Here is a 27,036-nt window from a genome sequence, read left to right as displayed (position 1 = left end):
TGCAAGAAAGTTTACAAGTGATTTGAAGTCTGAGGCAAACAATTAATCTGATCACATGTAATCAATATTCAGAGTCGGTAAGATACACAGACGTGGTCTCTGAAGCGTTAAAAATTCGTCAGGTTCTCCTTCAATATTCTCAAGAAGTAGAATCGTCTAATCATGGTCAGACGTTCCAGCCAATTCTCATCGAATAGCACGCGAATTCGCTGAATTATCAAACTCATTTGTCTTGGAAACGAAGCTTTAAACGAAAAAACATTATTCTTTCTTTTCAACTTGTTTTTCCAAGTAGATTCACCTTGCCGCTTATACTACCAGATTGGTGGCACGCTGTATAATTATAAGAACGGTCCGAGGGTTAACAAATGCTGTGGATTATAAGCGTTCAGAATTCGTGAAATACGCATAATTTTGCTCCGAGAACCGAACAGGCACAACAAAAATTCGCACGATGCACCGGGGGCTGGACACCAAAATTTCAAAGTCGAAGTTCGCGTGTAATCAAAGTTCGCGAGGGATGACCGTACCGGTGTCCCGAATGTCTCGGCAATGTGCACGGCGAGGTAACGCGAGGAGGATGAAAGGGACTACTGTAGAGCGTCTTTCTTGTGGTTCTTTGGTCTTTCTCGGCGTTCCCTCGTGCTCGGCAGCGCAGCGTCGGCGCGCGCTGTTTCCTATTTCTGTGGTCCAAATCGTCTGGTTCTTTTTGTTCCGGGGGTGGTTTCTGTTTGGCGGTCGAAGTGCAAGGACTGGCACGGGGCACCACCGATCACGGAATGTACGAGAACCACGCGCTGGAGCCGCTCGACCGTGGACCATACTTCGACGTGACGGCCTCTCACAATGTCACCGCGCTGGTGGGCAAAACGGCCACCCTGAACTGCCGGGTCCGGAATCTCGGGGATCGTACGGTAGGTAACGCCAGCGCGAAGAAACGAATTACGGCCGGAGCAGCGGCGAAACGGTAAACGGTTATCGGCCGTCAGCAACGATGCATGACCCGTGTTTCGTTTCGTTCCGTTCCGTTTCGTTACGTTCCGCGAGCCCAGCCCTGATTTCAATGCCTCGTTGAACGATCGAACGCCTAGTCGTTTCTGCGCCGATTGTTTATTGCTGCGTGCACAGTTTTTATACAAAGCTTCTGTCGAGACGCTACATCTTTCCGATAAACTCGCTCGTTGCAATCGGTTCAGACAATTTTTATCTGGTACCTCTTGTAATCGATGCAGAAAATTTTTATTTCGTCCCAGTAAATTCGTTTCTATCATTCTGGCGCCACGTTGAACAGAAACGTTCTTGTTTCCGCCACAGATACCAATAAACATATTTCTCTGAAATAATTTACAGTGGTGGGGCATATCTGCCATTATTTTGCGGAAAGCATGGTGTTTTTCGTGAAAATGTCTTCCTAAAAATAAATTCACGTAGATATCGATCGAATCGATTACACACAGACTAACCCAGGATCAGTAATTCACGATAACATGAAGATTTAGGTCAGGTTTCAGATCTAACTCGATTTCACAACTGAAAATCGTGTAGTATGAAGTAAAATCGTAGGTGGAGGAGATTGCAGAGATATCGCGTCGTACTATGGAATGTAGCGTTCAAACTGAGGGTTTTAGTTTGCTGAACGTGGGTCGAATAGAAGTTTGTTTTGTTGACCTCCTGGCACCTTCGGGTCTATTTGACCCGAAAACAACCCTCGTTCTTAATTGAATACCTTTATCGGAAGACTTTGCAGATGATGTTGAGTCACTGGGAACTAGTAAGATGTCTGACTTTCGGTTCAAACAAATATAGAAAAGTAGTGTAGAATATAACACAAATGAACAGATCGTACCACACAAGTCGATTTTAAAAAGCAGAAGTTTAGTCAAAATATAGGTTCTCTGTTACCGAGTTTAATTCGAAAAATACAGTGCAAAAATATGATTGGATTCTCCAAATATCTCCGTAGTTTCATATTTCACCGACGATGATGAAATCAACAATTTAATGAATAAACTACAATAGGATACGAGTCATGCAGTTTTTAAAAAAATTAATTCTAGTCTAACCAGGTCTCAAGCTAATCGAGAATATTGTTGATTTCCGTGAAACTGTACAATTATACATATTTATATAGCTGACGCTGCTTGTAACGTTCAGCAAAATAACAATTCGGACTAATTGGAACGCGCAGGTAATGTTTTTTGTTACCAAGCAAAATGATTCATTGGAACGTTGGATCGTTTCTGTTTTTGTGAATTAATTTTTGGAGCTTCATATTTGCATAAAGATCCGCACCGTCGTTATTACGCACGAAGGGAACGGGTATAGTTCTTTTTCTTGTTGTTACGGAAAGAATTTATTTACACTCAGTTTCGCGTTCCACGATGCGAGGAAGAAAAAGGTTCGATGTAGCGTTGGGTCGGTGGGAAATATGCTGCTCGAAATATTTATCGCATTGCTCGAATATTAAACACGTTATCACTTATATTTCTCTTACTACCCGGTTACTTTCCAAGTTCTTGTGTATTCTTGTATGAAATATGTATATTGCTCAAGAAACGTCCACAGGAATAAGTTTATACGTGATGCATAACTTTATACAAGACGAATCAGAATTTGCATGCCACGAGGATGCGGAAAATCGATGGATCGGAAAATGTGCAGACTCAGGAAAAATAACAAAAAAATATATTTTCTTATTTTGAAAAATTCTCTTGTGTGTGTGTGTGTGTATCTATTATAATTTTACAGTCGACTACAACAAAGAAAAATTGCTATTCCTTCGCGAAATGACTAATTCCTCGTGCACAAATGAAGCTTTACGTTAAAGAATATGTACATCGTTCGCAATTTTCATTATCTCCATTTTGTCGAACCTCCTGGCGGAGGAAATTGTCTGAACTTTTAAACAAGTAATGAGCAGAAGCACCATCGGGGGAATACAAAGGACGCGATAAAGCTTTCAATGATAATTCTTTTAGTTCTTCGGAAGAGTGATTTTTCGTGACGATTGTTCTAACGTCGTCCCCGTAAAACGTACAGTGTTTCATGAACATTTTAGTACCGAAGGTACGCGGCACCAAAAGTAGCTAATGTTTTATTAAAGACTGTGGAAGTGCTTTCATTGAGATTCTGCGCTTGAGTATCTTGATTATTTCAGTAATTGCGAAAGAATGGTGCGACATAGTTTTGAATCTGCCGGTTCTGTATAATTAATAATAAAATCAATTATCGATATAATCTGGCTTTCGATTTTTTTCCCGGATAGTTTAGTGCCCATTATTCCGGGTAGCAACAGTATCGTACGGTCATATTTTATTAATGGCGTCGCCATGAAGAGTGCGCGCGTTCGGCGAATGCGAGAGCAAGGCGATAAATAATTCTACTAGTGTAAATGACCGATAATCAATCATATCGGTGCGCTGTCCATTACAAATTAATTTAATTTTATGGGGTGCAATCTACACAGCGATGTATTGTTTGTTCTACAGAGTAATTCGCTTCGAATTGATTCCCAGGGAATCGAAATATCGACTGGGAGGTAGATAACGGGGTGTAATGTAATCGACGATTTTTTCTGTTAAGAGAAAAATCCGGCAATGGTCAGGCGGCCGTTGGTCAGTCGTATTCGAAACTCGCTTTCTGGAAACCAGTTTTTCAAATCGGATTTTCTCCGAAAACTTGTTCCGTGTGATCAAAATTTTATTCGACACATTCTCGGCTCGTACCTTTTTTTTGCTGGGCGGAAAATTTTCCACCCCTTTGGCGTATCACGTCTTTTTTTTTCTAAATGCGCCTAACTGAGAGCTTGTTCCGGATACAAGGTTTGTCCTGTTGTTATTCCAAAATCTCGATGCGTTTTTGTTCCTTTCGATGAATGAAAACAACAGTGTGGTCGGGGGGGGGGTGAACATGTTTATGTGGGATTTAAACGGAGCGAAGCGACCGACTGACCCAACTGTTCGACTTTGTTGCGGAAAATAAAAAGCGTATACGGAAAATTTTCGATTTATCGCGGGGCAACGGTGCCCGCCCTTTTCTGGGTTGTATTAATCATCGCGAGACATCCTGTAGATTACGGTTAATATGCTGGCTTTATAGGAACCTCATTTTTCACGAGACTCGGGGTCAGAGTTTGATAGTCACTGTAGAAGTCGACGGAATACGAATTTCGCGGTCTGTGAGCTGCCTGAGCACCATTAACCCTGGAATGACACTACGAGGTCACCAGTACCCCTGACAAATTTTAATGTTCCCTGTAGCCGTGCCAATAGTCGCCGAAATGTCGAACTTTTGCTAATCTCTATCGTCCCATTGGTGGAACCGCAGAAATAGCCAATTCGACCTCGCCTATACCTCAGGAAAATTACTTCTAATTATTATTTTATTCTATTCCGTCGTGGCATGGCGAACTTAAAAGTTCTTTTTAATCTGGCTGAATCTTGCGCGCAATTTACCGTGCACCTTCAATTAAACAATTTTATAACACCGTATTAAACAAAGCCTTAAATTCCTCTTTTATATCAGAGAAGGAAACGTGTTGTACACACGATAATCATAAGCACATAATCTCTTGCGACAGGTTTCACTATAATTTTACGTTTGTGTAAAAATGTGTGGATTAAGGTTTTGCAGTTTCGCGAGGAAAACGCCAAGGTTGGTCGGCGAAGTTGCGTTTCTGAGTAGTTTCTGTGCAAAACCTCAAAAATAAATGTTATTCGCGACCGACCTGTTTCAAGCGAAAAAGCTGCATGCGTTCTTCAAATGTTATTTAAACGACGATTTATTTTGCCGCGGAGAGGACAGCGGTCTGCGGTTTGCTTGTTAAACCGTAAAAGGAAGAAAAATTCATATAACATCGCGTATCGTGTACCAGTGACAATTCAGCGCCACAGTGTCGCGTGTCATACTGCCGGGGATAAAGTTATTTTACTCGTTCACCGACTCGAACAGCCATTGCTGCGTTTCTCGCAAGATCTTCTCCCAGTTTCTTATCGATCGTTATATAACGTTGCTCGGCGATCCGTGTTAATACAGCGACCGACACGATTCCCGGAATATAATAATTATTCTTTATTCCTATTACGTGTTTATTCGAACAACTTCCACTCGATGAATACTACTTTCATAAGAGGATCAACGCTTGTATAAAACTAAATTCATAACACGAGGATATTACACTCGTGTCGGCAGCTCCTGCATCATCGCCACTGTTGTCAAGAATTTTAACATACACCAGATTGTTAAACATGTATCATTAACGAAGGAAATAAGCATAATTTCATGTTCTGCCACGCTGCACCACCAAATTTCCAGCTTAATGCCTTTTGTAAATTACGAACTGCTGCACATGTTGGCGAAAGTATTTTTGGAGAAATGTACTGCTTTTATGAAATACCAAAAGAGTGCAACAAAAAATCTGATCAATTTTTTAAATTGTAATTGTAAAACAGTAGAGAAAGTAGAAGAATTAGGGGAGATGTGTATTTTTCAACATCTTCAAATTGTTGAAGAAAGAAGGGCCACCAAATTTTTATTTTAATGTCATTCGCGCAGATTATGAAGCACTAGACATGTTGATAGAACTATTTTACCAAACATGTACTGCTTTTTTAATACTACTTTTTAAATACTTTTCTAATACTAATATTATTTGTGAGAAAAATAAATTTTCAAAAAATACCACGTTTTTAAAACGGACTGAAAAGTATAAAATAATTTTTCCTAGCCCCATACAGATTCCTAAACCCGCCCCGTACAGATAGTCCTGAAAATTTGTGATTGTGAATTTTTAATTGCTATGGTAGTTGCCGTTGAGAAAACTCGTACAACAGTTCATATAATTTTCAGTGTAATAAAATTGTTAGTGATTTAGGTGAACTATTCATGCATCAATTATCCATTGCATGCGCTCCACGTTTTTCGTTTTAAATCTTACAAGTATTTTCATAGCTATTCAAAATTCACAATCACAAATTTTCAGGACTATCTGTATGGGGCTAGGAGAAATTATTGTATACTTTTTAGTCCGTTTTAAAAACGTGGTATATTTTTTGAAAATTTGTTTTTATTTAAATAATTATTTTCTGCTTTTTAGTCTTGTGTGTGTGAAATTTTTCAATCGATTTCTAACATATTGATGAGAATATAACAGAGACATGTAGTAAATTTCAGACGGTATTGCGATCGCGTCATATCGAAAACAAACGCCGTGGTAAAATGTCAAAGATAAAGGTTCGACGGAGAATCTCGGTGTAACTGTTCTTTCGCTTGGCAAACAGACATTATAGTATAATAATACGTAGTAACTTTGTAAACCCCGCATGGAGCTCGAACGCACACTGAGCTCCTTCAGTGCGAAGCGGGTCAGTGGAGTGGGGATAAGTCAGAGTGGCAATGCGTAATGGAGTAGAGAGCGCTGTCGCGCGGAGTGGGGATCACTGAACGCGATCACGTACTACCGAGCGTCGTTAGTTAGTTTAAAATCAATTGCAAAATTTGTACCGAACAGACATACAAGAATGCGAGCTAATAAAAACTTGGTAAAATGACTAGGAGCTCAAAGCAGTGGAGGAATCGGAAGAATCAGGGGATAGTGATGTGGAATTTTCAACTTCTCAAAATTATTAGAGAAAGATGGACATTTCTTCTACGTGTGGCGATGGAGACTGTTACGTCCCGGAGTCTGACTTGCGCGAAATTATCGTTCCGCGACCCATTCCCCTTACTGGACGCTCAAATGCGCTACAACGTTTTGTCCACGCGGCACGTACGTCCGACGTCTGACTGGGAACCACGACTGTCGCGAACATGCGTATACTACTTAACGCTTACAGGTAGTATATTCGCCCGAAGCGGCGGACGAGAACGGAGATAATTGAGACAGCGCGAATCTTCGCAGGGAAATGTTTAGCGACTTATCGGACAGTTGATTATGGCGATCGGTGAATACAGGCAGGCTTCCTTCATGCGAACTGCTTTCGTTGCTCTTTGACGGCTGCAGTCGAATCAGGCTGGATCGTCGTAGGGAGAACGGTGATCCTCGGTCGTCCTGGGGAGATCACGTCCGTTGGTGATCCTCGATTGACGGGAGATACCCCGCTGTTGTCCTCCGTTTCGCGTTCGTTGACGCGCACGAGCTTTCGTAATTGATAGCGACGACCGGCGCGGCGCGGCAGGTGATATTCGTATTAGAGAATGTGTTGAATTGATATATATTGAAGTAAAGAGAGGGTTCTGTTTTTCCCGTTGCAACCAGAGGAATGCTCCGAGCAACTGGGTAGGCTCAGACGTGCGAGTTGGAAATGCAGAAGCAGGTAGAACGCGAATTGAAAAGGAGAGTATCACAAGCGCGAGGATGTAGGGAGAAGAACTAAGCGAGACTCGCTTATTAAATTAATAACTGGGAATATATTTGTAACATACGAAATGGAATTATGTATAGCAAGACCGCTCGAAGGCGGATGAGAGCGAGGACTCGTCGGAGTCCGGACCGGGACATCGAGGAGGCGACGAGCCTCGCTGGAGTCTTGAATGAAAGTGACAGTCTGATTGTCCGAATTGAACTGAACTAACTGAACTGTTTTTGGGATCGCGAGGTCGAATATATAGGTGTCTTATCTTCTACGCGATGTGTCGTTAGACATAACGCTACGGATGTTATGAGATACGCGATTAATGATTACGGGGAATGCTACGTGAGGCTGCTACGGGGAATACATTAAGATATGATTATATTATACAAGCGATGATCGGAGCGAAGTATGACTACTTATATCTAACGAATATTATTAATAATTAAGGTTACAATATCCTCTACTCTTATTAACTATGCTTAGAACCTATAGCAACACGTCGGCAGATGTGACAGAGACATTGTTTATTCTGCACAAGGATCAACAATCTAGTTGCGATGTTAAGTGACAGTACAAATGCAGATCTGGAGTTAAGAGACACATGGGGAATCACATGTGTTCAGTGGTTTGGTGATCGAGGTGGAAAGTATTTTGTTTCCGATAATATTTTATGGTGTTAACAGCTTGGGGACGCTTTAACGAGTACTTGGGAGACACTGCACGGTAATGTCTATCTTCTAGCCCGTTCGAAGGATTTAGCTCCTAGTCCCGAGATAATCCTTTGAGCAAACGATCGGCTAGTTACGATCAACAAGCCGAAGACGCCAATAAAACGCTGGAGACGCAGTCGTTCCTCGAACAACAAAATCTGCGTATCCGTTTTTCACGCTCGCCGAAAGCGTTTCCGAAGTCTCCGCGAATTTTCACGTTGAAAATGAGCCCAAACACGGTCCCGGCCAAACTACTTTAAATTTCAAAGTAGCGTACTTTATCGTTGCCAGCACTACTCTACAAACCTTCCCGAAGGTAAAACAGGCAAGGCGGTTCTATTTAATCATCGACTGACTGCGGGCCTTTAAGCAAATTCGCAATTCTTTTTTCTTTTTAGATTATTTTATGCAAACTGAAGTAAGGATGAAGTTTGTCTCGCCGAGTAAAAGATTCCTTGCCATAAAAATACAGCTGAAACGCTGGTAACGTTCGGTAATTTGCATATTTCCTTGCATTCTATTATGATTATAAACGTCGCAAACGCATAAAACTAATGAGTGTTTATGTTTACCATTGTCTACACGAGTTTACGTGTTTCCTTAGGCGGTCTGCGTATTTGCAATGTCTCGGTATTTATGCAATATTGTATAGCCCGAAAGCCGACAATGTGGAAGAAAAATCGTCGAAAATTTAATCTTGAATCGTAGCAAGAGAATGCAGATAAATTCCTAGGATTTTTCTTTTTGTTTCCGGTGTCTTCTACTACTGACATTCCTTTAGACTGAGAATAATGAAGGATAATATTATACACTAGTCGAGCGGAAAAATTACATCGGCAAATAATACTTGTCGGTAAATCACGACGAATTACTGGATCTATTACGGTGAAATTTGTTAAAATGGTCGGCGTGAACGCAAAGTCAGCTGGAATAAGCTTTGCGGTGATGTGCTAATTAACGAGTTATTGTTCCGATGATCGGTCCTTTGTTCCTATTAAACGATTTATTGTTGTCGATTTCCTCATCAAAAACGTAATTGTAGACAGCAGCGGATCGATGCAAGGAAATTAAATAATAATCCAATTTCTGAACGTTTCCTCTCGATATTTTATCAATATAATTACAGGAAAGTAATAACTCAATATGATCCCTCGATTATGAATAATTCAACATTGAAACGACGCACATTATTGCGTTAGGGTGGAAACTTCGTTTGCGCGCGGCCTTGTATCATTTTTCATTTCACTTATCCATAAATACAGTGAAATTTTCGTGATACGAAGAGAATACCTTTCCATTTAATAAATGGAATCTCACTTTCATTTCTGAAAACATACCGCAGAAGTACACAGGTGCTATCATGTTGTTTACAAAAAGACCGCACCACTGTTTCTTCTTCCATTTTCTCTGTACATTCAATATTTACAAGAATAACAGTGGTTAGTGGTTGCGTGAGAACTCTGTATAAACGTGTTCTACGTTGCGTCAATTGCGACTCAGAATAATTTAATTCTTAAAGACTACAAACATTGAAACATTGAAGATGTAAAATCTAGTTGTACACAATAATCCCAATTAGTAAATTACATTGAGTTGTTGAAAAGATTATCAGCCATAGACTTCCAGAAATGATGGAGTAATCGTCGGTAGATGCTTTATTAAGATTAAGTCACTGCATGATAATCAACGATCACCAAAATTGAAATAGGAGCGAGTGAAAATAGCGAGCGGTCTCGTAGACGGTCTAGACAGGCTAGGGGTTAATCAACACCGCGTAAAAACCGTTCAGTGAATAAACTCTGAACCGTAGTCTCTGCGGAGGATCGTCGCGATTCCCGCGTCGCGATTTAATAGCGAGGCGTGATTCGACGAGGCGTGAGAGAGGCTGCGCGGAACAACAATGCCGCGGATAATGCGAGTGGCGTAATATAAGTTGGCCCATTAGGATAGTAACCGTATAATAAGGCAGAACTAGTTTCTCGGTACGATAGAGACCGAACCGGTGAAGAGAGTTTCATTTTTATCCGGGGCATTGTTCGTACCTCGAACCCGTACATTTACCGGTGGGGAAATTTAAGTAAAACGGAGGGCTTCGTGCACTCTATTCTTTTTTACACAATACGCGCGAGCAGTTTTTATTTCTCGCGCGGCTGAACCATCCGCCTCTACCGACTCGCCGCCGCTTCTCACAGCTTCGCTCCGCTTCTCTCTCCGCTTCTTTCCGGGGCGCTCCACGGTATTTCGTCTTCTCTCGTCTCGGCGCGACGTTGATAACGCTCGACGCGCGCTGTTTTCAGGAACACGGCCCGGCTAGAAGTTTCCCCGGTGAAAACGAATCACGTTATCGAGGGAAAGCGGCACGGCTCGGGCCGCGTATAACGGCGTGAATAGAATGAGGGATCGCGCGAGATAGTATACTTGAAGGTAACGATACGGCCGAGGTAGTAAAACCCAACGGGACCATAAAATAGAAACTCCTTCAGCGGCCTCGGGCCAGCTAAATTCCTCGGACCCAAGAATGCAGAGCGACTCGTCCACCCTGTCCTGGCTATGCTTCACTTTTCTTCGCTATTTTCAGAGAGTCGTTGCGCCAGTCAGCTCACGCACCTTTTGTAGACATTACGCGGGCAGCTCTTCGGAATACGGCATTTTAAGTGAATAAGGAGACACTTCGCCGAGTAATTAAACAGATAACGGATGTACGCGCACGTTTACCTGAATTACTATGACGCTTGCCGACCGACGTTTTTGTTACGAGCCACTTTAGTATGTAAAACTGCCGGAATGTGCCGGCGACATAGTTGATAAATGGGGAACTATGTTTTTAATTAAATCCGTCCGCCTTGAAGAGTCTGCACCCCACATTTAGATAGCAGTGTACCTGGTCCTTGAAATCGCCCACTGAGATACGGATCCAATGATTGTTGTATCATATCTAGAGGTTCCGATCAAGGGTAACCCTATTCCAATTCTCTGACCAAGGATCGTCCCAGCCCGCTTGTCTGGATTGAATCAACTCCATTTTACTTGCTCGACCGAGACCACGCCATATTCCACTTACTCGAGCTAGCCCGATCCTTCTTGTCTGACCAAGAACTGCGCTATTGAACTTCTCTAATGTTACAATTCTAGTTTACTTGTTTGTCTAATAATATCTCTCATTTCATTGGGTGTATTCTATTTGTCTGAAACGAGCCTTGTTCCACTTTCTTGATCAAGCTCAATCTCATTGATCTTGCATGATCCAGGGTCGTCCTGTTCAGCTTATCTCGTTTGAAACAGCTCTAGTTTATTTGTCCGACCAAGAACACCTTCTTGATCACGATCAATCACGTTCTACTTGTCTAACTTTGCACGACTTATTCAACTTGTTTAACCAGCCTCGATTCTCTCGTCTGACTTGACTCTGACCTGAAACATCTTCACTTTATTCTTCTGTCCGAGAGGACGACTTATTCCACTTGCTTGATCAGCCTCGATTCTCTTCTACTTGTTTGATCAAACACAGTCCCATCTTGCTTGTCCGATTTGAACCAGCTGCGTTTCACTTACTCAATTAAGAATACATCCTGTTTGACTTACTTTGTCCGGTTGAATCCTATTCTACTTGTCTGGTCAAAGACTGTCCTATTCCACTTTTCCCGCAAGAAACTATCTTATTTTACGTGTTTGTCAAATAGCGGTATTCTCCATAACTAATTAACAACGACTTCATTACATTTGCCTGGACAGTGGAGTCTCACCCTACTTGGCTGCCCAAAGCCTGTCCTATTTCATTTGCCCGGCAAGAAACAATCCTATTTCACGTGTTTGCCTAATGGCGCTATTCTATTTGAGCAATCAACGATGTCTCCATTACAGCTGTTCGGCTAGTGAGGTCTTATTCCACCGACCCGAGCGCAGTGTCCCATCTCACTTGTCCGACTAGGAAACTTTCATTTCACTTTTCCACTTGCCGGCGATGTACTGCCTGTCTAATCAATCATTTCGTCATCCCATTTGTCCGGATAGCAATGCCTTACTTATTCTACTTGGTTGGTTAGCGACGCACAGTGGGGTCAGAGTTGGGCAAAATGTAATTTCAATTACAATTACAATTACTTGCCAATTACTGTAATTTGGAATTGCAGAAATACAATTACAATTACATGTAATTGTAATTGGTAATTGCAATTACTTGACGAATCACTGTAATTGTAATTGTGGTCCGCAATTACAATTACTGGTTGAGCGAAAGTAATTGCAATTCCAATTCCAATTACATGTAACTGTAACTGTAATTGTTAGTAGCAGTTACAAGACTTACAAGTAATTGTAGCTGCAATTCCTTTCCAAACTCCAAACAGACGACGCTCGCGCGTCGCGTGTGAACGTGAACATTCACACGCGACGCGCGAGCGTCGTCTGTTTGGAGTTTGGAAAGGAATTGTAGCTACCGGCTACAATTACTTGTAACTGCTACTAACAATTACAGTTACAATTACATGTAATTGGAATTGGAATTGCAGAAATACAATTACAATTACATGTAATTGTAATTGAAGATGTAATTAATTACTCATGTAATTAATTCCTGCCCAACTCTGAGTGGGGTGTTTCGCTGAAAAACGAGAATAAAATATTGTAGCGTTATTTATGGGCTCAGGGTCATAAATAAGTAGGTCGTTGGATTCGTCTTGGCGCCAGCTATAACATTATAAAATAAAAAATGTATTTTAACACTAAAAAATCAAAATATTATTTATTTTTCGTAGAAAAATTTTTTTTTTTCGGAATCTTAAATATAGAATTTTGTACATGTTTAAGTACTGTTCAAATTTTATTCGAAACATTTGGTCGCCAGATTATCCGAAACTCTTGAAAAGTAGTGATAATGAAATGCTTTGGATACGATGTACAGAGTTCAGGTAGGTGTACAGGGCACTCACAGATTTTATTCTGTTATCATCTAAATTAATATTGTTATTCTACTTAAATTAGTTATAACTCTCCAATCCGGAAAAATCCGGAAGAAATTTTTGTTGGACTATGATCGCAAAGCTTTATAGAATGCAATGGTGCAAGAAGGAGTGCTCAATTCAGTTCAATAGTATACCAAAATCGTCAGTAAAGTGTTGAAATCGAAAAAAAACTTATAGAATGATTGGTAATGTCGAAATATTAATAACAATACTAATTTAGATGATAACAGAATGAAATCTGTGAAGAGTTTGTACACCTATCTCAACTCTGTACATCATCGTCATCAAAGCATCGTCGTAATCATTATCACTACTTTTCAAGAGCTCGGATAATCTGACGACAAAATGGTTCCAACAGAAGTTGAACAGTATTGGCACATGTACAAAATTATATATTTAAAATTTCAAAAGAACTTTTTTTTCGACAAAAAATAAAAATTATTTTGATTTTTTAACGTTAAAGTACATGTTTTATTCCATAATCTCATAGCTGACGTCAAGACGAATCCAACGATCTACTTTTTTATGACCCTGAGCCCATAAATAATGCTACAATATTTTATTCCCGTTTTTCGGGCAAATACCCCACTGTGCGACGACTTGTTCTACCGGTTCGACCAGCAACGGTCTTGTTCTACTTGTCAGTAACGTCGTACTCTACTAACCTGGTCCGATGTTGCCTTCTCTTATTTGTCCGGGCGAAGTGTCATTATACCTGTCTGATAGAATGCGTTCCCATTCTACTTGTCCAGCCAGACCCTACTTGGAAGAATTGCAAAATCGCAATAAAGAAATTCTTTGGATACAACGAGCCGGTGAAATAATGAAATACTACGTGAAATTCTAGCGATGAAATGCAACGAGTCTCGAGGAATGCCAGTAATAAACGTGCTACTTCGAGGTTATACAGTGTTGTAGGCGGTTAACTATGGCTACTTACTGTTTCGAGTACTTTGACACCGACACTGACCCTGAAAGTGGCTCGCAAAGGTACCGAGTGGCTGAAGGAGGTCGCGCACTTAGATCCATCGACTATCGTCTCCTATCTAGAGGTTTATGACACGTCAATCGCTATTGTGTCGCAAGCGAGGACGCTAGAAGCACGCGTGTGTACCAACAGCTTGAAACGACAAATTAACTTGTTGAACTCTGCCTCCATGGATTCCGATACCATCTCCAAGACGTTAGGCTTCAGTCGATCGTACGATGGACCCACGTATTGAATACGAAAACTCTGCTGTATATTTCAGTATCGTAAATTTCGGGGAAAAGTTCAGAAGCGGTCCGTAAGGGAAATCAATTTAGAAGGGGGTTACTTTACGCAACCTATCCCCGACATCGTTCTCTTTCATGGTGTTGATTCAGACCTGTGTTTATGGGTACGCAGGGTTTCCTATCTCCCTGTATCGTTATAGCCTGGCAGAGGAGAGAGGATGGTCTTAGGGATGAGTTATTAGAACAGAATGGCTACCCTTGTCCCTTTTATTATATACCATCTTCTCTTTCCATTCGTCTACTTATCTCCGCCCAATCATGTACCCTTCTTTCGGTACTCCACCCTACAACTTTACCTCTGACCCATACTCTTCAACTCCCACTCACATTGATCGTCTTAGCTTCTCTACCCCCTTTCCACCAACCGCTCCCTTAAAACCCTGTACTCCGCCTTGCCTGACTAAATCTACAAGTATACTGTCGATGCAACAATATACCGACTATCTGGGGCACCTCTCAACTGGTCCCCGAGCGCCCGAACTATAGCCGACACTGCCAGCATATTCCATAATGAAAGTAATCGGATGACCAAAGTCGAATGTCTCGGGAACGACCGGTGTTAAGTTATCTTTACTCCGAAGCGACGAGGAGCAAGCTCTTGGTGACGTTTCGTGTTCCTTGAAAAGTAAAAACCAAAGAAACGCGTGGAACACAGAGAAATGCTCCAGTCTGTACACTTTGTTGCTGGCTCACAAACATAAATAATTCACAATGGTAAAATGGAACAATATGTCGATTTTCTGTAACCAGTCAAGACGAATAATCCATTTTAAAGATATACGCACTGAAGGTCTTTTGCACAAACTTTTGTTTCGAAACTATAAAACGATGTAGCAATTTTAGACTATTTTTAAGGAGAACATAAACATTTCTTTTTCTGTAGTGAGATAATTGGAGAGTACAAAAGACACGAACACTTGTGGATGAATCTCCGGTGTGAGCAAACTGTTTCTCTAATTTAGTGTCAGTTCACAATTGTTTGGTACAATATTGCTCGTCGACGCTCCAGTAAGAACGAAGCTTTACACGAACTTCCCAATCGTGTCCGATTTTGACGAAACTTCGTGGATTTCCGAGGCGGTCGAAATAAGAGACACATAATTTTTTCGTAGTCGTGGAAACTGAAGTTTAGGGGGTGGAGTCGCCATCCTGGAAACTACCGCCTCCGAAGCTATCTCGGATACCGTTACAGATAAAAATACACTTTAACTTGCGAAGTTGTATGGTTTTTTATGTACGGCAATGCAACGGAGATAACTTCTTGGCGGACGGAGAAATTAAAAAAAGAAAAAAAAACAGAAAAAAATAGCGCGGGCTTGCGAGCGTTGTATTAAAGTTTGCTCTTTCGACGATAACAAAACGGAGACGGTAGTAGGTTGGCCGGGGCGGATAGTTTGACGTAATGCGTGCGGTGGAGAAGTGCGCTTTGTCAGTGGCCAGTGACGCTCACCTAATTTGGCTTTAATATAAGGGTTGTCATCCCCGTTCTTTTTCCATTTTTGCCTCCGACAAAAAGCTATCTCTGCCGTGGCGCTGTACATAATAAACCACGCAACTTTGCAATTTAAAGTATACTTTTATCTCTAATAGTGTTCTAGATAGCTGCGGGGTGGTAATATCCAGAAGGGCGGTTACATCCCTTAAACTTGGGTCCCCGTGGCCCGGGAAACATGCGCGTCCCTTACCATCTTTCTGTCCTAGGAATCTGCGAAGTTCGTTGACCTCTTTTCAGATGAAACTTGTATAGTACATTAAAAAAATTAGTTCTCTCCGCTTTTCGAAGAAGCTATTAAGTTGTTGTATATGAAATGTCCGATTTTCAGCAATGACATTAAACAAACGCTATTTTGTATCGAATGTATTCAATCTACGAAGTTTCTTGATTGTATTACGGTAAGAATAAGATATAATGGTCATTCACGTTTTTCATTTACAACATTGTTACGTATCTTGATTTTGTAGTTCCCTTTTATACTATCAACGACTAGGAAGTTAATTAATCACATTTTCACGAAAAATCACATAAAAGTTATTTTTTTAGGCATAGGGTAAACTGTACAATGATCGGCACGCTAAGCCAAAATTGTAGTAAAAATCTTTTTATCTTTTTCTGAAATGTTTAAACGAGCTTAACTTGCTATTATTATAAGCTAATAGAGATTTTCCAGCAAAATCAAACAGTTTTACAAGTCATAAATCTTTTATTATAAAATATATATTCAGTGAATAATAATCGTAAGACAAATAGTACAGTCATTGGCGCAGTAATAAGTAAACGTTAAACAGGCTATTTGTTTTATAATTAAACATGTACGCACTTATTACATATGTATAGTACAGTCCGAAATGAAGTTATGAAGCGATCAAGTAAACTTACTCGTAACGAAAATTTTTATAAAACACTATTTCTGTGGTTGTAAGGAAAAACGCCGCATGTCACAATTTCAAAAAATTTGAGTTTTCGCATTAATTGAGCTTTAGAGTATAGGATTTACGTATTTACTAGAGAAAAAATCATGAAAACACATTCGAAATGCTCAGAAAACAATGCAATTTAACCAACGTCCTATGTCAAAGCATTAGTGATCAAAACTTTGAACGGCAATATCTCGAAAGTGAAAGTATGTGACATGCGGCGTTTATCCTGACAACTACTGTGGTCATCCTTCGGTCTTACTGGATGTACCAGCGTTGCTACAGTCATATGTGCAACTCTGTTATGAAAACGTACAACGTTGCTTTGAAATATATATAAGAAGCAATATACGTGATTTTCTATACCAGGAATTCTTAATGTTTGCCGTTTAAATCAAAAGTGCCAATAACTACTGCATTGCCAGCACTAGTGCAGTTTACCCTATGAAAGGAATACACGACAGTCGCGCTGGTTGACGCTGAAATAAACTTTATTTAAAAGTTAAATTATACAATAAATATAAAACTATAAAAGTAACAGACACGTGGTTGCCGTACAAAGATGACAAGAATTAATTTATTTAGACCTTGCGCGGTTCTTATTATAATACGTGCTCTAATAAAGATATTTATTAAATCATTTCTTATGAAAGCATCTTTATAATTTCATTAATTGTGAAATAAAATAATCTAGAACCGTCGTGGTACGTTTAGTGTTAAGGATTGGCTTTATATCTCAAAGTTTTATACAGGGTGTCCCAAAATTCCTCCAACAGCCGGAAATGGGAGGTTCCTGAGATCATTTGAAGTAATATTTTCCTTTGCAAAAATGTTATCCGCGGCTTTGTTTAGGAGTTATTAACGAAAAACACGGACCAATCAGAGCGCGACCTAGACGCGAGTTGCGACAGTAGTCATGGCTCGCCAACTGTCTATTGGCTGACTGTGCGAACTCGCGTCTAGGTCGCGCTGTGATTGGTCCGTGTTTTTCGTTAATAACTCTTAAACAAAGCCGCGTATAACATTTTTGCAAAGGAAAATATTGCTTCAAATGATCTCAGGAACCTCCCATTTCCGGCTGTTGAAGGAATTTTGGGACACCCTGTATAACAAACCTACAGACTTTAACAGCATTTCTTGATCGAAACGTTTCATAAGAGTCGCATTCTAAAATCGGACATTTTATATGCAACAACCTAATAGAATCGTATGTAACGTCTCATTCATTTGAGAGCAGGGGAATTAATAGAACACCATGCACTTAAGACGATTACATGACATTGCCGGTACGTGTGGAGAAGCTCTTAATATCTAAATCTTCAATTATGCAACAACGTCCTGCTGTGTAAACAGTGTTTCCAGAGAACATGAGTCGGTTCTATACCTGCCGGTTGTTTACAATGCACATTCTCCCATGTTTGACCGGATGAATTCTAATTGCAAAGATCTAGTATGGTGGTATGCGGTGTAACGCGCGTTGAAAAATTTATGTAATTTTGCGGACAGAATGATATGGAGCCGCAGGAGAGAATCGGACAAAACGGGACACTTGGGAAATGATGGCTTCCCTTAATGTTTTCCTCTAACCACATAAAGAAAGATATATCGTGTCGAGCAAGACAGAAATAACTATGTTTAGTTCTTTATTTGATATATTTAACACCTCCGTGAAAGCAATCGTGAACTTGTTTGCGGAAAACTTTCATTAACTACTCGCTTGACAGCCGATATATCAAATATATCGATTTTCTCTTGCCGTTGTATCATAGTCGTAATTTAACGATTTGTTATGGTCTATTGCGAGATCAAGTCTCTAGACAATCTCGCTGGTTTGATGAAATGCTGAAAATGTATATCCACGGACAATCATGTTATCAATAGACTGCTTATGTTCATGTAATTCTTAATTTTTGTAGAATTTTAGTAGTAGTCTTTATCGGTCTGAAATAGATAAAAATCGTACTAAATTCTGTGAAATTTTATACTCGAGCATTTTTTGAAAATTTTCAAAGCCTTAAATGCATAAAGATCTGCAGTCTAATTATCAATTACCACGCCTGAATATTATATGCAGCTTGGGGCAATTAAATTCTTGAATTCAACAGTTCAAGTATATTAATCTTTAATTAATTTGATAATTCATATTAAACTGGTTAGGATGAAGATCGAGCATTTGCGAAGTTATCTATTTCAAAACCATTGTGGGCCATACAATTATGTACCATTAAAGAAAAGAGATAGTGCTTCGCTGTCATCGTCCGAATATTAGATTTACTACAAGCTCGTTATAAAAGTGCCTTTCATATTTGCAATCTGGCTGAACTGGCAGACTCCCTTCAATTAATATCTAATAATAATGTGCGTATATTTCGGTGAACAATGTTCATCGATTTCCAATTTTCGCAGGTCGATTAACCTTTTCTAGATTGCAAAATTTCCCTGTGGGCTTCTCATTTAGTCGGAGAGACGTTCCGCAAATAATTTCTGATGAAAATATTTGCGAAATTATTTCTGGAAACATTTACTCGCATAGGAAACAAATGAAATTACTATTCCCCTTGCTAGGCAAATAACGTAGTAATCTGCTTCCTTAATTAAGCACAATTGTTTTCATATCCAGTTATTGGTTTAACTATTATCGGTTCATCAAAACCATGTTTCAAACGAAAGTGCATTGATATTAAATGAATTCACACATATAAACAAATCTTGAAAATTGTATTTTTACAAAATAAGAAATCATATTCTTCAACGGGAAAGAAACGCAAATCGAAATAATAGTGTGTTCCCTTTTGTTCATTTGAGCCTGTAGTAATGCGACTTTACTCCAAGTTGTTTTTTGAATTTCCAGGATTGTGTAATGTAATCAAAGTAAGCGAACAAGCTTCTTTCTTTTGTGTAGCTTGAACCATAGAGCATTTTTGTACATTGAAACATGCAGGTATTATTCGTTCATAATGGTCTTTTGTGGTACACACAAGCAGGAAACAGTTTCATTCGTTTCGAAAACATTACGCGTGGGAAACGTTGTGAATAAGAACGCAAAACATGAGTTATACAATTGTAGTATCAGATTATCAACATAGTAAAGCCACTATCTCAAAGTAGGATTAACCTTCCTTCGGCCGCAATATCTGGACAGCCGAGTTCGGGCGCAATGTGGTTGACGGGCCCACATTCAAAAAACATGATGAACACTTAATTAAGTTCATTTATACAACTGCTGTTACAGAAATAGTGCACTTGGTGAGGTCTATACTCGTAAGGCCGCCCTTTTGGGCCCTCCCCAAGGGTGGGGGTGACCTGTTTTCAAGGTACCTAAGGGGTACCTAAATGATCGCGCTGTGCCTCTCAGATCGGTTGCGCCCGACGGAAGGTTAAACAACAGAATTACTAAAAACTTAACAGGCTGAACGCATTAAAAAAGGAATAAAGGAACTCTATGTCTCTATTTAAAAAATACAAAATGATACTTGTTTGTTATGAACACAGAGCAGATTATATTATTTTTAGCCTATTAAACATATTCAGAATTAAAAGATTTTATGCATTTATGACAACAATGAGTAGGTGCAATTTGAAACAATAAAAATATTAGAAGAATTTAAAAATACTGTTATATTATCTTCAACCTATTAACCCTTTGCACTCGGACCTATTTTAACGGGAAAATTGAACATTTCTTTCGACCTAGAATAATTCCATTCTATATTAATTCTTTCCTTTGTATGAATATGAAATTGACATAATACTTCACGCAATACTTAAATGTTTAGTAATTGAATAGACACTAACATATTTAGTAATGTTGTTACGGATGACGAACAGGTGTTCAATATCATCTCTGCCAGGAACCGTCCTAGATAAACGAACAGAGCTACCCTATAGATAAATCTACATAGCTGTTTAGTTTAGTTTAGGGCCCAAACATACGCTCGATCAACTGGTCGTTGACAAAATACGAATGTTCACTTGAAGGGTACTGACAAGTACCACCCGTCATTGCAGGGCTATATAAGCCCTTGCATTTCTACTCTCGTGGGCTAGTACTGTCGTAATCACGAATCGTGTCGCGTCGTGCTGCATCTCGGAAGTCAACTACCAATGAGATCGGGCTAAAGTTCCCTTCGAATCAAAGTGTAACCGTATAGATTCCGCGAGTTCGGTGTAAAATCTATTAGGCAGTGATAAGGTTGCTCCGAGACCCCCGCATTGCCAGTGTTGCTAGTCGACACCGTGCATCTTATTGTTAGTTTAGGTAATATCATCTTTCAATTCTTTCTATTCTAAATTCAATCCATTCGCGACAATTACACAATTGTAACACGAAGTCTTATAGTAAGAATATATTTGTGTTCTTTGATAATTAACGCAAATTCATTAAACCCATAATTATTGTCCAATATCCTAATCAAGTAATTGAACGTCCCCACACGTACAATCTTACCGCTCGGATTGTATCAATTAAATTATACAAGTTACGAGGCTTACTAAGTATCCTAGCGACTCCCTGATTACGCATCAGGTTTGTTCGCGACATTCCAATTGTCCAAACAGAGATTTATCCAACCTAGTGGCTCCCCAATTTCGCATTGGGTTCGTCCACGAAAACTATACTATCCTAGCGGCTCCCCAGTTTCGCATTGCGTTCGTCCGCATCCTAACAGCTCCCTGATTTCGCATCAGGTTCGTCTGTGCTCTTATCCAACCTCTCAGCAGCTCCCCAATTTCGCATTGGGTTCGGCCGCGTCGTTATACAACTTCCTAGCAGCTTCCCGGTTTCGCATCGGGTTCGTCTGCGCGTCCTTCCTAGTGACTCCCCAATTTCGCATTGGGTTCGTCCACGAAGTTTCACCTTCCTAGCAGCTCCCTGATTTCACATCAGGTTCGCCTGCGCTTGACTCCATTCCTAGAGGCTCCCTAACAAATTGATATCATATTCCTAGGGTAACAACCCTTCGCCGGCCACTCGTGCTGCTCGCGGCCCTGGCTCATGACAATGTAAACAATATTTTGAATAATGGTACAGCAATTTTTAGTGGTGCCTCAAAGTCGCCACTCGATTGCTAAGGGTTAAGCATATTAAGAAAGAAACTTTTCCATTTCACTCCAGTTCGTTGCAATTCCGGTAGAGAATTCTTATTTTGCATAAAGATCGGCTGTCTAGTTACGAAATATACTTCTCACCGTGCTTCTTATATGTATAAATCTTTCATCCGATATTAGTACGCCGTTGTTCGGGGAATTATTTTGTCATGCCATTAAAAACAGCTTAGACGCGGCGGTGGCCGATTCGCGGAGCAGGCTGTGCAACTATAGTAATCATTTTCGGAATATATTATGCCAGTTAAATTACTTGTAGGTCCCGAGCACTGTATCCAAGGACAAAACGAGCCTGCGCCTTTGCCACTCGGTCGCGTTCACGTTCACGGAAGCGATATATTCATTCCGCAGTTGGTAAATGCACGCATTTAACTCAGGCAAAGCGTCTTACTCGGTGCAACGAGCGGGGCGCGCACGCATAATTCATCAGCGCGTGTCAGCTCGAACGCGCGGTTCCCAAGCGTTGAAACTTTCAAGGGACCGTTAAGTTTTCATTGAACTCGACGAGCAGATCTCGATTCAGCTTCAATTACAAGAAACACTTTAAGCTCCACTTGAATTTTAAACGAGTGACTGGCCAGTCCCCCAGCCCGTCTCTCTCTCTCTCTCTCCCTCTCGCTCGTTCTCTCTCGTCTCTTTGCCACTCTCTATCACCTCTCATCTCGCTCGTCCTCCGAGAGCGGAGTTTCGAGCGGATAGCGCCGCGCGGCCGCGGTGCCGGTGGTTTCCGAGCGTGTGCACGGTTATCCGCGACTCATTAATATTCCTTTGTGCGGCGCTCCCGTCGATTATCGGCACATTCTAAATACTAATTTACACCCTTCACGGAGAAACACGCTGAGCAGCTCGAAGAGGATGGCTGGGCGTTCGGTCCGCTATTTAAGCGAGAGCCTGATGCAAACCGTCAAAACCTTTGGGAATTTATTGTAACTAATGGATCGATCCAATGGTTCCGACATTTTGGGGCCATTTCGCTAGAGGAGAGGTGGTTATACGACACCCTTGTAACTTTAGATGTTGCCAATAATTTGTTGCGTCTACTGGATTTATATGAAGGGATACAAATTTACCGAAATTCGCCGAAAAAGGCGTCGTAGGATAAAAAATGAATTATTTAGATGCGTGCAAAAAATCAAACCAATTGATTGAGTAGATTTTGAGATGCATTGTTTCCCTGTGTCTGATGCTCGGTAACAAACATAGTAAAAAATGACCAATCTTTTTCATTTGTATCAAATGCTTTTGGGAGAATATTTTCGAAGTGTTACGCCATCGGTTTATTCGAAAACCGATTTCAATCCACTACATTAGGCTCGCCCTTTAATGTTCCTTACCTCCATGAACCTGCTACAGCCACTCGGTAGCGAGAACGGTAAAACACGCCCCACTTTTTCAAATTTCATTAAACGCTTTCGGGAGAATATTTTAGGAAGTTTATACTATTGAATAATTCAAAGAAAAATCGATTTTTTCGACAAGCGCTCTTACCTCGAACCCGCGTCAGCTACACCGTAGCAAAAATGGTAGAAGATATTGAATTTCATTAAATGCTTTTAGAAGAATATTTTCGAAAGGTTGTGTTATCGATGTATTCAAAGAAGAATGGATTTGTTTAGCTGCTGCATCAGGTCCTCTCTTAAAGAGTGCATTGATCTTAAATCTGCGCCAGCTGTTCGGTAGATAGTAAAAATGGCCAAGAACACCCCATTTATTCTTTCAATAAACGCTTTTAGAATAATATTTTTAGTGGATTATGCACTTTATTGCTTACTTTTATAGAGAATTCTTTTTTTAACCCTTCGACGACGGTGCCCGAGTCTATTTTGATCCAGAGTATTAAAATTGTAATTTAATTATTCAATTTCTTGTGATTCACTTTCGAATGAATAGCTGGCATTTTAAATTGTGCGCCATTTTTTTGTGACGGACATAGAGTACTAATCTTTGACAACTGGCATCAGGAAGTATTGAGGTTTAGGCATGGAGAATTTTACAAGATCGAGAAATGCATAGAAATTGTGAAAAATCATTACAAAAATAATATATAAAAAAAAACTGATACTGACTCAGCTCCTTCGGTGCGAAATGGGTCAGTGGAGTGGGGATGAGTCGGAGTGGGAACGCGTAGTGGAGTAGGGAGCATTGGCGCGCGGAGTGGGGATCGCTGAACGAGATCACGTACTACCGAGCGTCGCGCGGCGAGGTGTGACGGTTAATATTAAAATTTTTTTCTCCTAGATGCACAGTTTTTTTACAAAAATTTGGTTTTTAATACTGCATTGTCATCCAGTTCTGAGCTATGTTTAAAGTTTCAAGTCTCTAGCTAATCGGGAAGTGGTTTAAAATTCGATTACAAGATTTGACGCATACAACAACGACACGGCAAGCTTATTAGCTTGGTAAAAAGGTATAAACGTGGTAAAAATGGTAAAAATTTTGCAGAGACCGTTCGAAAAGTCCGCAAGTCTTGTGGTGATCATAACGCACCATCTCGCAACACTGTGGTATTGACAAGAAAAAAAATTGATTATAAAGTTGGAAATGGTCTTAAGAACCTCCGAGGGTTAAAAAGTGTTGATCATCTTAAACCTATGTCAGCTTGGTAGGAAAAATGACGAAAGACGCCCCATGTTTTCTTTCAATAGACGCTTTTAGAATATTTTTAGTGGATTATCGATTTTCTATATCAGTACCACCCTCCAAAGAAAAATCGATTTCTGCGACCAGCAATATTAAGCTCCCCACTTAAGGGGTCGGTCCAGCAAATGACATTAAACCATCAGCGCGCAATCAATGACACCCGTCGAAGGCGTGAAGTATGACCGTTTCGGTCGAACTCTATGACCACGGTACATCGTATAATGCATATTCAACGATCGCCAACACCACTCGCGCGCACACGCTCGCATGAGAATTCTCGTTTCGCTGGAGCCGGCGCGCAGCGACCGGGCGCAAAAAGTTTGTCACGGATAACGTTAATAATTATTTAACGGACAACAATCGGTGTCCACCCGACGGGAATTGATGTTTGCGAAAATATCAGTACCCGTTACAGGACCATTAATTGCAGTTATCCAACCGGTCTCTATCGTTGTTGTCCTGGTAACAGCAAATTTCTTGCGCGCCCCGCTACGTACGCGTTCCCGTTCCCGGACCGAGTTATACCTGTACGTAAATATGCACACGGGGTGTTCCATTTTCAGTGATACTCTCCGAAATATCGACGAACCTGTCGACGATACCGAACAATGTCGCTGGACGATCGTTATGTACGACATGACCAATTTTTAGGCGACTTCGAACATTATTTCTGTAAAGGTGAATTCTTCTCGATCGAAAATTGAATACATCATATAATAAATTTTATGATTTCGGCGCAGGGTTCGATCATTTATATTTATTATTTCTTTAATTTTGTCAACTGTCAACGAGGTACGGTGTTTTCAATTTTGTTATTAGACTGCGGACTTTGATAAACGTGAATAAGTGAAATACAAAACTGGTGAAACATTAGAAGAATCTTCTCTCTTTTACTTCGGTTTCTTATAACTTATTTGGACAATTTTTATTTTGCAGCTCCACTGTCTATTTGTCATAGTAGAAATTAAATTTGTTGATTGTGTACGTTCTTTGAAGAATCTTTTGGCACAAATAAAGTGATGTGTGCATTTACCATGTTTTGCATGATGTATGTTCATGAATAGACGTTGATTGATTGATGAAAACTGAAATTTGAACGTGAAAAATTACACACCACGCTTCAAAATGGTATATAACACACGTGCAGCATATAATGAAGTTGACTTTGTAGTTATAATGTCCACAGAAAGAGAAATGTCGGATTTTTGATTGAACGAAATTGTAATTTCAATTTATTTGAATGGAAGGATAGGTGAAATACTATTTTAAACAGTAATATAGTTTGTTTTCAACAGTACGTACAACTCTCAAAGTAAAATATTTTATTTCGCGTAAAAAAGCTGGCGTTCCAATTTAATTTGAACGATATTGGAAATAGTTGAGGTGTATATTCGGAATACTTTGAAATATTCTCGAACGATACAAATTTTTAACGATGTATTTTATTACATTCGAATAGTCGAACCAAATATAATATCCATTATTACACATTTATATTTAGTTAATTCGGATATCGTTTAAACAAGTGATCTTCCCTCCGCTTTTTGCACGATTAAATTCTCCATTCGAAGCTCGTTAATCCAAAGAGAAAAGTTTATCCTGCAACCTCCATTCAAGATATCTCAAAAAATGTGTTTTCAACCCTCGACTTTTGTGGACCGTTATCAATGCGAACAATGCCCGATAAAAAATACGCGTCCAATATTTTTCCATGCGTTATCTCTCGCATAAGTTCCATCAAAATCAACACGTGCGTCCCTCGGAATTGTTCGACTTTTATTCGCGACATTTGTCGGTGTCGTCGACCCACGACGTTATGAATCGTCGATCCGGGAAATACGTAGATCGTCGTTGATGTTTTTTTCGTGTACCATTGTGGTGGATGATTCAAGATCAAGATATTTCAATTTTTATGGAGCGACGAATACTTTGTACCTGTCACAGAGAACACGCGAGCTCATTATTTATTGTAATCTTTGCAAAAGAATGGAGCTGGAAGTCCCTATTAGAACCACCCTTAGAAACTTGATATCCGATATTTTTTGACTGTTTCACGAAACTATTCTCATAACGCTTCCCTTAATTCAGGCACGCATTTTCAATCCCGTTCCGTGCAACAAACGAGGCTCTACTGTACTTACAGATTGACACGTGTACGAATAAATAATAACTCGGAGACATTTTTAATAAAGACGTGACCTACGATCTCAATAATCATTAGACAACGGATCTTTATGCAAAATACAAATTTTCTACCCGAATTGCAACAAACTGGGTTGAAATTGAAATTTATTTTCTTTCGTAATATGCTTAATGGGTTGAAAATAATATAACAGTATTTTTAAATTCTTCTAATAATTTGTCTCTAAAAAAGTTCCCGACTTCTTCTTTTGCTTTTTCCTTCTTCATCAATAATCCCCTCATTACCACATTATTCCTTCTGTCTCTTCTGTCTTGTATTATCATCATTCCTACCTCTGTGTTCCTATCTTCTAACTCTTCTATTCTCTTTTCCATAGTTATGTTATTATTAAATTCTTCTAATATATTACTGTTTTAAATTGCACCTAGGGTAAACTG

At 40.0% G+C, this 27,036-nt stretch overlaps 1 protein-coding gene across 1 annotated transcript in view; it reads left to right on the top strand.

Moving 5' to 3' along the window:
• LOC143211797 (neurotrimin) overlaps nt 1–27,036 on the top strand; it is a 199,275-nt gene that overhangs the window by 4,471 nt on the left and 167,768 nt on the right. The window contains exon 2 of the mRNA XM_076429785.1: nt 745–914. Within this exon, the coding sequence (XP_076285900.1) occupies nt 745–914 (170 nt within the window). The remainder of the gene's footprint in view (nt 1–744; nt 915–27,036) is intronic.

This window comes from Lasioglossum baleicum, chromosome 9 (assembly GCF_051020765.1).
Source record: "Lasioglossum baleicum chromosome 9, iyLasBale1, whole genome shotgun sequence".
In the NCBI taxonomy this organism is placed as follows: Eukaryota; Metazoa; Arthropoda; class Insecta; order Hymenoptera; family Halictidae; genus Lasioglossum; species Lasioglossum baleicum.
The sequence above is the reverse complement of the archived record's forward strand: the minus strand, read 5'-3'. Positions and strand labels throughout refer to the sequence as shown.